Below are 13702 nucleotides of genomic sequence, written 5' to 3'. Positions count from 1 at the left end.
GCATAGTGTGGCTAGAGTGACATGATGTGGCTGGAGGTGGCATTATTTGGATGAAGTGGCATGATTTAGCTGGAGATGGCATGATATGGGTGGGAGATACACTCAGCAATGCAGTTTTTTCTTTTTAGAATAGGCAGCACGGGACAACTCCTCTACTCTGATGGTAAATGGCCCAAGAAGCCTGTAGGTGCGTCCTTTGAAGATATGCCTATATATAGTACGGCAGTAATAAAACAAACCATGATATTATCTGTATATATTATTAAAATTCCTAAACCTAGTGGCCGAACCATAGAATGGTGATCCCAGACACACAAAATATTTACTCATCCTTCGCTCTAATCTCCATAAAATACATAGTAGACATCAATAGGGAGATTTGCACTCAGACATTTAATGTATCTACTATATAAGCGAAAATTCGTCCTTCTGTCATTCTATACAAATCCACAGTTTACAAACCACGATCGTAAATTTTACATACAAGCGTATTAAAACACGGCGGAGGCAAAAATTTTTTTTTACATCTAAATTAATTACTGGTAATTTTTAATTAATGAAAAACCACAATTTTTTCATAGCATTCACCCTCTACAGGTCAGGGACGGAATTAGAAAAGGATTTAGCTTATTTACTATTTTTTCTTTTCTATCTTCTCTACTATATCAAAGCGAAAATTTGTCCTTCTGTACTTCTGTCTTTCTATACAAATACACAGTTTACAAGCGAAGATCATGACATTTTACATACGAGCGTATTAAAACACGGCGGAGGCATCTAAAAAAATTTTAAATCGAAATTAATTACTGTTCATTTTTAATTAATTTAAAACCACAATTTTCGCTGGACGCTCATTGTGGGGCCTCACGGCATATGGGTAGGGCCTCAGAACAAGCGTTTTGTGTTGTCATGTTTTGTCATGATCTTAATGTTTATTATCGAAGATTGCTGGCAAAGCCTGCTAAAGTTTTCTCAGCTCTCTGACTACACCAAATGATGCAACAACATTTACTTCTTTCTTCCAAATGTGTCAAAATGATGACTTTGCAAGGACCCTGCTGTTCCGTGAGCTGCCAAAATATTACACATGGAATGCTTCTCCAAAAGTTTTTCTGCGCAGAAAACAGGGAGTCGCTGTAGATGGTCATCCTGGTATCAGAGCAACAGAAGCTCTTGGCCGTGTTTACACTGTACATCCTACAAATTTTGAATGCTTCTATCTCCGAAGTTTGCTTTACACTGTTACAGGTCCTACTTCCTTCGAAGAACCTTAGGACTGTTGATGGAGAAGTTTGTCATACTTTTCGTGAAGCCTGCCTAAGGAGAGGTTGGTTGGAGGATGATGTGTAAACAAACATTCTTAAAATCAACGTCAGGTACTCCAGCTAGTTTATATATAAAGAAGAAAGATAAACACATTTTTAAGCGCAATGCCTGTACGCAGGCACAACTGCCATCATTAGTATTTTGACTTACAACCCCTAGCAAGCACTAATGGTCTAGGCCCAGTCCATCATTTCAATCTCTCTCAGAAGTGACAACACGTCATTTGTGCTGGACAGAGAGTCAGAGATTTCCAGATTGATGTCGCTGTCGGTTAGTGAGGAAGCTCCGGTGCTATAACTGAGCTCATGCAGCAGCCGCATCACCACGGGTGTGATCTACATAGGGATGGAGAACGGACACTAATCTGACACATGCATTGCATACATGGTGTGAGGTGAGTCATACAAGGTGGGACATTAAATAAAACACGTAAGCATCACTAGGTGTACACACAGCCGCTGATGCAATGTTAGTACCAAAATACACATAAATTTAAAAAACAAATGCATGGATAAGTAGCGTTTTTACACCCATACTCAGAGCCATGCACACAGGGATGGACTGGGGCTGCAGATCAGCCCTGGCAGTTCCCCCAGTGTGCATGCCATAGGCGCGCACGTGCAAAATGGGCGTGGTTAAGTTTCACAGCACACCCCTGTCTCTCAGTATCCTGGCTGAACAGAGCACCGGGAGAATTACCGGCCCATCATGTGCGCTGGGTGCTGCATTGACGCCACCCCTTCATTCATACCATGAACTCCGGCTGATGGCGAGGACACCTCCAGAGTCGGGAAGGTGACTTTCACCCTGTGCAGCAGCAGCCACACTCCCCGAGCCAGTCCTGAGGCCCTATGTCAGATGGCCAGTCCGGTCCTACATGCACATGATCAGTGTGTATCTGCACTTGCTCTATACAGGTTCAAAGTATGCTCCACCTATATGTGCATAATTTCTGATCTGTACAGGTCGCAATTGCGTGAACCTTACTGGACTGTGAGAACGCCCCTTCCCATCCACGCTCCACCTCTAAGGCTTAATACCGGCACAATGTGGGCAGGTCTGCATGGCGCTTGTGCGTGCGTTTGCTTTCTGAGTATGCGCAGAGTAAAATCATGCAAGTCACAAATTGGTGCAGTACTCACTCTCCAGCAGCTCCGCTATTATCAATTGCTCAATCCAGTGTAAAATGACATGATTTTGGTGTTTTGGGGTCTGTTTGGAGGATTTTGTTACTAACCCCCTATGTCTGTGCACAACGCCATCAGAGGGACAGCGAAATGACGCCTAGTCCTAAACTACAATTCTATTCTCTATGATTAAATCCCAAGAGGTCAACGTCTCCACCTGTCAAGACTTGATACATTTCCCCCCATAATGACTTACCTGCACCATAATGTATTTCTTGTTCCATGGGATGCTATCTGGCCACTTTTCTCCAAGACAAATCCATATCTTATATTGTGGAGATTCTTTCCTCCTATGTTCCATAAATTCAATCAGTTCTGACAGGAAGCAAGATGGGGAAATGTCACTTTCACAGAGCAGAGCTATACGCCAAGGTAATCTGACCGTTGTATGGCACATTTCAGCTGGTGAATAAGTTAAAGGAGAACTAACTGCTTCCAAGAAAATAAACCTTCAAAAATGTGCACCTGCTGGACGGTGCTAGGTATCAGCAAGAGTAAAGCTGAGTAGGCCACAGGTTCTCAGACCCCAAACAAAGCATGTTTTCCAGGTCTCCTCACAGAATCACAAGTGAAATAATTACTCCACCTCGTGAATCTTTTAAAATGTGTCAGTGAGTAATAACTACACCTGTGTACCTGCTGGGTGACTCTGAAAACGTGACCTGTGTGGGGTCCTGAGGACCGAGTTTGAGAACCACAGCACTAGGCGTTCCCTCGCACGATATATCATTCTGATGCAAATTGGAACGATATATCATGTGCATCACTACTGCCAAATTTCTTTCCTCCCTTATCTCTCCAAACTCCATGAGCGTATTGTTTACAACCGCCTCACCGCCTTTCTTTCCTCCCACTCCTTCCTTGATCCATTTCAATCTGGCTTCCGTTCTCTCCATTCCACTGAAACCCTCATGAAAGTATGCAATGACCTCCTTGCTGCCAAATCCAAGGGCCATTACTTTCTGCTCTTTCTCCTCAACCTCTCTGCTGCTTTTGACACTGTGGACCACCATCTCCTCCTGCAAATCGTTCACTCCTTTGGTCTACATGACACTGCTCTCTCCTGGCTATCCTCCTATCTTTCTGGACGTTCCTTATCTGTCTCCTCTCAAGACTCCTCCCCCCCTCTCCACTTAAAGTAGATGTTCCCCAAGATTCTGCTCCTATTCTCCCTCTATTCAGCCTGTCTATGTGAACTCCTCAGCTCTTTTGACTGCCCCTGACCTTTCCCCCCTCTTCTCACTCATATCTCCAACTGTCTCTCCTCTATTCCTTACTGGATGTCACAGCGCTCTCTTAAACTTAATATATCCAAGACTGAGCTGATCATCTTCCCACCGTCCCGAATAACCTCTGTTCTCACAATTTCTTTATCAATTGACGGCACATCTACCTCCTCTAGCCCCAAAGTGCGCTGTCTTAGAGTTATCCTGGACTCCTCCCTCTCCTTCAAACCACACATTCAGCACCTCTGGCAGTCCTGCCGTCTCCATCTAAAAAATATTTCCAAGCTCAGACCCTCTCTCACTCAGGATACTACTAAAACCCTCATCATCTCCAGAATGTATTAATGTAACCTCCTCCTACCTGGCCTCCCTGACTCCCACCTCTCTCCGCTCCATTCTGTCCTCAAAGCTTCTGCTAGGCTCATCTTCCTCTCCAAACATTCTACATCTGCCTCCCCTCTCCTACAAGCACTCCACTCGCTCCCCTTCCCTTTCACAACCGAATTCAAGCTTCTCACGCTCGCTTACAAAGCCCTCACCCATTCCTATCTCATTTACATCTCTGATCTCATCTCCCTTCACTCTCCTGTCCACCTTCTTCATCCTACAAATGCAGGCCACCTCTCCTGCCAACTAATTACTTCCTCCCACTTCCGCCTCCAAGATTTTGGCAGTGCTGCTCCATACCTCTGGAACTCTCTCCCTCTCCCCGTCAGACTCTCTACAAATCTTTAAACAGGCTCTCAAGACCCGCTACTTTATCAGAGCCTTCCAGCTCTCATCCTAACCCACTGCTACATGCTCCTTCCTTCAGGTCTACCCCATCTGTGTCACACCTGTTTGTCTGCCCCTCCCCATCAGAATGTAAGTTCTCACGAGCAGGGCCCGCTACTCTCTTGTGCTTCTCCTTACTTACACTTTCATCTACTCCCCACTAGGGCACTTAACACTTGGTTGCTTATTTGAGTATTATGATCGCTAATGCAGCAATGTACAGTATATAAAAATCCGTCCTGCATTATATTGTACTATAAGTCACTGGTTTCTTGTTCACTTATTTATGTACTTTGTAAGGAGTTGCGGAACACTTGTGTCACCATATAAATAAAGTATAATAATAATAATTGTGTACGCCCGATCGCGAGTGGCCGTCCCACCTGCTGTGGGAGGATGCGAGGAACAACGCCATGCTGCGTTGTAATACATTACTTAGCCAGGAAACACTGAATTTGTTACTGCGCTTTATGTTATTATCTTACTGCTAAAACAAAAAGCTAAGAATAGGACCAACCCCTCTAACAACAAGGGGGAGATTTGTCAAACATTCTAAAAACAAGTGGAGGTATTGCCCATAGCAACCAAACAGATTCTAGCTTTCATTGGATGCTATGGGCGACACCTACACTTGTTCTGTTTAGAAGAGATGATACATCTCCCCACTAATCCCAAACAACACCCCTGAACATAAATGTTTCCAATTGCCTCAGTCCCTAACAACTGTACAAAAGAGGTGTAGTTACCCCCACAATGGGCATGAACACACCCACAATAAAAGGACATGCTTTGGGAGAGTTGGGGCATGGTCCTAATTAGGAATGTAGGCTAGTATGCAAATCCCACCTCAATCCACCACACACCCAACAATCCTGCACACATTACTGCTCACCTGCAGTTGGCAGCTTGGTGTTTTTACTTTAAGGGTGTATACAGTATACAGGTAGAGTGTGTAGTTTGTGTTGGAGGAAGCGCTGGCTCTGTGACAAGCTATGACCTGTCTCTGGTGTGGTGTGTAGTGGCTTATATATGCATATGCCTCGTGTGTTACTATTACTGTTTTGTGGCAGTCATGAAAAGCTCTCTCTAGTCATTACAGACTTTTGTTAAGTAGTAGAAAATGGAATACTTTTAAGTGATTACCTGTAATAAACTGCTGCACACCATACAAAACAGAGTGGCTGGTTTTCTCTATTTTATTGGGACTGTTTGTTGTAGGTGTATCGGTCATACTCCAGTAGCTTCGGCATTGGCCTGACCTTTTGGCACAGATTAAGCCCCCTTGGACTTCTACCAGCGTTCCTTGTTCCAGCTTTGTCAGAATATAGTCAAGTGCCTGAACCAGCTGCTGATCGCGGACTGACGTTGCAGGTTGCGGCAAAGCCACGTGGTCTAAATAGCTGCCTGGAATGGACTGTTGCCCAGAGGTGATGTAGAAACCATGTGGGTTTTTCACCAAGGTGCTTCCAACCTGGGTCCCTCGGTAAAAAATGTTGACCTCAAAATCAGTTTCTGTAGCAAAGAGAGACACCAAACATTTCTGCTGTACTGTGCAATGCGCGTAATAAACACATCATATATAGGATTATGTGCTAACCTTCAGTGTGAACACTAAAGCCACCAAGTTAATATTCTCAGCACATAACCCACAAAGGGGGAGATGTATCAAACCTTCACGAGAGTGGAGAAGTTGCCCACAGCCACCAATCAGCTTCTGTCATTTTATAGACTGTCAGATAAATGATAGGTAGGAGCTGGTTGGTTGCTATAGGCAACATCTCCACTTCATCTCTCTCGAAGGTTTGATACATCTCCCCTAGTTATAGTTACAGTTCAATTTAATAAGCAAGTAACTATACTCTAGCATTTAAAACTATAGGTTCAAGTTAAAGGTCATACGCCACAGCCAATGGCACAATTCCCTGGCCACCATGCGATGCCATCTCTTACACCTACTGTGCTGCTCCGGGCTCTGCTCATCCATGCTATCTGTGCTTTGAGAAGAATAGCGCGGTGTCCGGAGTCTGCAGGGACCTTAATGATCTCCCTGCTGTGTGATCACAGACAGTTCAAGGCATTTGGAGCCCCAGAATGCACGTGAGCTGACAATCTAGGGTTCCTGGATGTAATTCTGCTCAGAGGTGAATGGAAGGGATCTGTGATGTCACTAACCTGTGAGTTGAGTGGCACATAGTTAAGCGGACTGTTAAGGTAGGTGAGGAAGGAGATGAGAGAATGTCCCTCCCTCGAGAATCCTTGGCAATCTATTCTAACTTTGCTCTAGAACACAAGTTCTCAAACTTGGTCCTCCGGATCCTAAACAGTGCATGTTTTGCAGGTCTCCTCACAGAATCACAAGTGAAATGATTATCTCCACCTGTGGCTCTTTTAAAATGTGTCAGTGAGTAAGGAACACACCTGTGCACCTGCTGGGTGACCTGGAAAACGTGAACTGTGTGGGGTCCTGAGGACTGAGTTTGAGAGACCTCAAGTTTTCTCAACAAGCCATTTTTTGGGGATTCCTGGGATAATTACTGACCCAGCAAAATAGATTAACTCATCTGTGCATGATTAAAGACATCCAAAAAACATGACCTGTTGGTGGTATTTGAGGACTGGAGTTGAGAAACCCTGCTCTAGACCAGTGCAGGGAGCACTAACAGTTCACGTTTTCCAGGTCTCCTCACAGAATCAGAGGTGAAATAATTAGCACCACCTATGGGTCTAGAGAACTGGAATTGGGAAGTACTGCTTTAGAGTCCACAAAGTTCTTGTTACATTCCTTATCCGTGATGTATGCCTATCTGTGCAAAAGTTACTCATCTGAAATCTATTGATTAAATTACGGAAAAAAATCCTTTTATTTTAGTGGTTCTCAAACTCGGTCCTCAGGACCCCACACAGGTCACGTTTTCCAGGTCACCCAGCAGGTGCACAGGTGTATTCATTACTCACTGACACATTTTAAAAGATCCACAGGTGGAGCTAATTATTTTGGAAAACATGCACTGTTTGGGGTCTTGAGGACAGAGTTTGAGAACCACTAAAATAAAAGGATTTTGAAATATAAAAGTGCTAGTATTGAAAGTTTTTACAAAACCACGTTAGACAGTTTTAAACAATTATGTAATCTTGAACATTCTCCCTCCACATATCAACGTAAATCAAATCTGAACAAATGGGAAAAAAGAGCATTACGTAGATTGACCGAAGATACACAAATAGTAATAAAAGAGGCAGATAAGGGAGGGTGATATAGAATACAGATGATTATATATCTGAGGCCTTTCGCCAGTTAAGTAATTCTAATTTCTATTGTAAATTAACATCAGACCCCACAAAACTTTATCTCCCTATTTTGGTAAATCTCCTTGATGCAGCACTCGAAGATGGGATTATATCTAGAGAAGAATATAGATTTATTTTGATTGAACACCCTATTATTCCTATTTTTTATCACCTTCCCAAAATACACAAATCCCTCACTGCACCACCGGGCCGTCCTATAATTTCGGGTATAGGATCCCTTTCTTCTAATCTTTCTCACTATGTTGACACTTATTTACAACCGCGAGTTTCTCAGTTGAAATCACATATCAAAGACACCACTCACTTTTTGAATTTAATCAATAATCTGGAGTGGAAAGAGTCATATGCATTTCTTACTCTAGATGTACAAAGTCTCTATTCAAATATACCACATGAGATGGGTTTAAAGATTATAGAAGAGAAACTAAAGTCGGACAATGATTTATCTGAGAAACATGTTCAATTTCTGGTGGATTCTATTTCCTTTATACTACGTCACAATTACTTTTTGTTTATGGATACTCACTATTTACAGGTAATGGGAACGGCAATGGGGACCAGGTTTGCGCCGAGCTATGCCAACCTGTACATGGGTCACTTTGAGGACCATCATGTGTGGGGAGGCGAGCTCAGCGGACATCTGGTCCTCTATGGCCGGTATATTGATGATTTATTTATTATTTGGGATGGTGATTTAGAAACAGCACAAATGTTTGTCACGTCACTTAACACAAATAATTATAATTTACAGTTCACATACACTTATCATTCTTCTTTAATTAATTTTCTTGATATAACCTTGGAGATAAAGGATGGTAATATCCATACATCCAACTATAATAAAATAGTTGGAACAAACACATATCTCCACTACAAAAGTGAACATAGTGCTGCGTGGAAGAGAAATGTTCCTAAGGGCCAATTTCTACGATTAAGAAGGAATTGTACAGACATAGCTACTTTTGAGAGCCAAGCCAAAGATATGTCCCAATCCTTCTTAGTTAGGGGATACCCTGACTTTATTGTTCAAAAAGCATTAAACGAAACCAGATTAAGGTCTAGAGAGAGTCTTTTACAGAAAAGAACAAAAGACACTCCAACTAAGACAGAACATATGGACAATCACTTGACATTTATTACAACATATAACAGCCAACACGCAAAGATAAAACAGATAATATTAAATAACTACAATATTCTCAGACAGGATAACATATTACAGGGCTGCATACCCATTAAACCTACTTTTATTTTCAAGAAAAATAAATAATTGAAAAATATCCTGGCACCTAGCCATTTAAAATCTATAACATCTAATAATAAAAAGAACAATGCTGCTGATTCTAATTTATCATGGTTGAAACCCACTTGTGGTTTTTATAAGTGTGGAGGTAATAGATGTACCACGTGTCAGCACGCAAGAAAATCCATTAAAGTTTTGGCTAGTGGGAATGAAGAGTGGATTAACATCAGAAGTTTTATAAATTGCAATACAGAATTTTGTATTTACTTATTGACATGTGGCTGCAACTTACGCTATGTAGGGAGGACTACCCGAAAAATTAAAACTAGATTCATGGAACATCGTAGAAACATCTTGAATAGGAACCCCAAACACAGTGTTTCCAAGCATTATGATGTAAAACACAATGGAGATCCAACATGTTTCACAATAATTGGACTAGAACATATATCAGCTACTAAAAGAGGAGGAGACAGATTTAAACGTCTTTGTATCCAAGAAATCTTTTGGATGTTTAAATTAGATACATTGCATCCAAATGGTTTGAATGAGTCTGTAGAGTTGAATATTGTTTTATAGATTATAATTTTAGTAATGATGCTCTCTCTGACCTAACTAATATGGTTTTCTTTTTCAATAAAACATTAAATTAGGATGAGGTCTAATTTAGTCTAGAGGGTTAGGATATAGTCATGGACCCAATTAAGTAGGATCTCATAATATTTGTTTATAGTGGCTATTAGGGACAATGTGTCATACTCGTTTTAATAATGATAACTAAATGATGTAGTCATGTGATGGAATGTATATCTTTGATATATGGGTACAACTGATTTTAATATCATAAAAATATCTATGTTCTATTATATGAGATATTCATGTTTTTTCTAAATAAATAGAGCAAATATTTCTTAAGGAATAAAGAATAAATAATAGTATTTTTTCATCTGTGTGTAATGATAGTAATATTAATTTGAATATATTTAAGAGTATTATGTTTATTCTCTGCTATTTTTATAGACATATATGTTATATGATCTGCTATTAAAGCAATTGCTACTAAGATTGAGATAATCATAAGATTATTTATTGGTCCCAAATCTCTGGTCATGTTAGCGACTTTTGCTCCTATATAGTATATGTCTAAATAGCCAGAAATATTTGTATATATAAGTGGATATGAACCCTCTCGTTATCGAGTGTTAAACCCGACATTTTTATTAAGGGCATACCCTAACTACTAGAGCGGTCAGGTGACATAATACATTCATAGGCTGCCCTGAATCCACAATGCGCGAGATGCAAATGTGAAGGGGACGTTGATTGATGACGCTGTATGATGCTCCACGTATGGTGTATTGATGTGAGAGTGGTCACGTGACTTACTATAGTCACGTGTCACCCAGAACTCTCAGAACGCAATATACGTATGAGAGAAGGACGCGGACTGGAGCCGATGTACGCCGCTCTATATGTGGATTAATGAAGTTTAGTGGTAGGTGGTGATCTCTTGCCCCTGTTTTATTTGTACGCCGCAATATAGGGCGGAGGGGGCTGTTCTCGTATTGATGGACAAGGGATCACGTGATTTAGTTATACCACGTGACCTTATGTTTACATCACATGATTGATGCGATGTAGAAATGAAAAAGGAGATTTTGGGTCCAATATGTACCTTATAGTTAAACTTCTTTTATCCAATAAGGTTTGCCTCACTATTAAGATCCATTATTGGTTTAAAATTCTGTTAGAGCCGAAAGCTCTCTGGGGCTTGCGATGGGCGAGACCCTACCACAAGGGTCTCGTCACAAGCCCGATGGTCGCGATGTTCTTGACCATCGCGACCATCATCCTGGCCGCTCGCATTAGCTGTGGGGGGGAGGTTAGTGTTAGGCACCCCTAAGGGAGGGTTAGGGTTAGGGTTAGGGTTAGGGGGTAGAATAGGTTAGTTTATACCTTCTGACGTTTGGAATTTCCACCTGTGTCTGGCTGCCGCTGCCGGGATTTGAACCTCCGGCCGCATACTGATTCCCTTACCCATGTCCTGCAATGTTCTGTACTGTACTGTAAGTCACTCCTTTCTTGTTTTCTTCATACTGTTTCTGTTTATGTACTTTGTAATGCAGTGCGGATCTCTTGTGGTGCCATATAAATAAGGTATCAGGTGTTCTCAACTTCAGTACTCAAATACCAACAGGTCATGTTTTGTGGATTACTGTAATTATGCACAGACAAGTTAATCTGTTTTGCCGGCTCCCACCTGCTTCTACAGACAGAGATCCTTAAAACATGACATGTTCAGAAAAATTAAGGGTTGAGGTTGAGAACCACTGGGATTCACAAATTAATGAATGTTATACAGGTCATTAGTACATCACTCATTTTCTCTGACAAATTATTAGATCACTATTTAGACCATTTTGGTGAAATTCAGCCAGATTTTCTTCAGTTCAGTTTGGATACACTATCTTTAAGATCACAAAAATAGTCACAGAGGTTCCCAAGCTCGGTCCTCAAGGCACCCTAACAGTCCAGGTTTCAAGGATATCCATGCTTGACCACAAGTGACTTAATTAGTACCTCAGTCAATTTAATGTAACCACCTGTGCTCAAAGATGGATATCTCTAAAACCTGAACAGTTGGGGTGCCTTGAGGACCGCGTTTGGGAACCTCTGCTCAAGACCATAAACATCATTTAAAAACCACACACACACACACGCACCTGATTATTGCCACTAAGGGAAAATGAGTAGATAACACTTCACACCTTGCAATTCAATAGAAGTTTGCCGATAATAATCCCCTCTCAGTGCTGTAGCGTGTTCTTACAACACTTTCAAGAGGTGATTTATTTTCAGTTAATCACATATAACATGTAACTAAAAAATAAAAAACAAACAACAACCATATAATAGTGTACTCGAGTCATATTTATATGAGAGAGTCCCATTTTCAGTGTGATAAATCCTAATGGAACAGATAATGAATTTTCCAGTGCCAGGGAAAGGCAAAAAGAAGATTCACAGCCACAGAAGTCAATTCAATGTGGTGGCTTTGAATGTTTTTGCTGGCTTGTATTTGAGACACACGCACACACGTGTCAGAAGCCAATTAACCTACCAGTATGTGTTTTGGAATGTGGGAGGAAACGAGAGACAGAGACCGAGAGAGAGACAGAGACAGAGGGCCTGATTCAGACCCGGATGCTAAGCCGCGATCGCTGGCGGCCAAAAGGGGACGGTTATGCAAATTCTGCAATCGCCCTCTATTTCTTATAGAGCGACGTCAATGAGCGAACGCAGGTGTCTAAAGACGCCCACTTTCCTTTCTTAACACACGTCATCTCCGGGAAGTGTATGATTAATCGGTAACATCGAGAGCCATCGGAGCTGCACGCAGCGCTTGAGGTAGCCCCTACCCCACCACAAGCACTGCGATCACTGCAGGCTGAAATACAACCAAGTGACGTGTATAATGACGCTTCCATGCTAATTATGAACACCCATAAAACTCAGTTTTGATGCCCACGCCTGCGTTCACACCACCACTCCCCCGTTCACAAGCACCTTCCCCTGTTATCAACCACAAACGGCACATTCTGTCACTCAAGGTAGCGCTCAGTCTTTGTGCTACGAGCGCACGATTCCTGATCGCAGTGATTGGCTCGCGCACTTCGATGCATGTGCAGACGGGCGACAATTGCCCATAGCGAGCGATCGCGGCTTAGCGTCCGGGTCTGAATGAGAGAGAGAGACATTCCGCAGTATGTAAGTTATGTATAGAACTCATTTGTACGACTGTACTTTTTAGACAACAATTTGGTGAATATGCTCATGTTGGCTTTGGCACCTTATCTAGATGTTCAACGTAGGGTATTTGTTTTTAGTCTTTTTAAAAAAATAAAAAAAACCCATTTATTTGAAGCAATTTCCCAATTGTTACGGATTCTCACCAAACGTGTTCTCCGAGAAATGTTTAAGTATTCTTTCTTTAAGATTCCCAGGGTCCTGCACCGGTTGTGGTTGAACTTGTTCACCTGTAATATATGAAAAAAAAAATGTAATTAGAAGAATTTGTGAACATGAAAAACGTTCTCGTGCAATGTACTTCGGGCTCTGTCTGGAGCCGATGTTTAGAAGATGCAGCACTGAGAGTTTCTTTCATAATGACTATACACATGGAATCAGCATGAATGACCGCCGGCCGCATGGGGTTCAAATCCCTAACGCCAGAAGACCAGCAGGAGTGAAGATCCCGACAGGTGATTTAGGTAAGTACAACTAACCCTGCCCCCCCTATCCTTAACCCATCTTTAGGGGTGCCTAACCTCCCCCCCTAGTGCCTAACACCCTCTAAGTGACTAAACCTAACCCCCCCCATCCCCGCAGCCTAAACCTAAGTCTCCCAGGGGGTGCCTAACCCTAGCCTCCCCCCGGGGGTGCCTAACCCTAACCCCCCTTTCCCCTAGCCTAACCCTCCAGGGGGGTGTGCCTAGCCCAGTCCCCCCCACCAGGAGCCCCTAACCTAACCCTCCCTCCCCACCTGCTGCCCAGCTTACCTTCGTTGGATATGCCGAGCGGGTCTGAATCAGGGCCTCTGTACATTATACGGTGGGTACTGTGACACTCTCTGCATT

At 42.3% G+C, this 13702-nt stretch overlaps 1 protein-coding gene across 2 annotated transcripts in view; it reads right to left on the bottom strand.

Annotated features, from left to right (window-relative positions):
• Positions 1 to 453: 453 nt before the first annotated feature.
• Positions 454 to 13702, bottom strand: part of LOC148535484 (interferon regulatory factor 3-like) — a 36954-nt gene continuing 23705 nt past the window's right edge. Inside the window, exons 7-10 of one of the 2 annotated variants that reach the window (XM_088462581.1) lie at positions 13019 to 13102; positions 5657 to 6025; positions 2710 to 2828; positions 454 to 1385 (exon numbers count right to left, since the gene is read on the bottom strand). In XM_088462581.1, coding sequence (XP_088318707.1) covers positions 1296 to 1385; positions 2710 to 2828; positions 5657 to 6025; positions 13019 to 13102 — 662 coding nt within the window. In that variant the 3' untranslated portion in view covers positions 454 to 1295. Of the gene's footprint in view, positions 1662 to 2709; positions 2829 to 5656; positions 6026 to 13018; positions 13103 to 13702 lie in introns of both variants that reach the window. The other variant, XM_088462580.1, reaches the window with a different exon arrangement.

Source organism: Taudactylus pleione, unplaced genomic scaffold (genome assembly GCF_031769625.1).
Source record: "Taudactylus pleione unplaced genomic scaffold, aTauple2 ptg000051l, whole genome shotgun sequence".
NCBI classification, from domain to species: domain Eukaryota; kingdom Metazoa; phylum Chordata; class Amphibia; order Anura; family Myobatrachidae; genus Taudactylus; species Taudactylus pleione.
The sequence above is the reverse complement of the archived record's forward strand: the minus strand, read 5'-3'. Positions and strand labels throughout refer to the sequence as shown.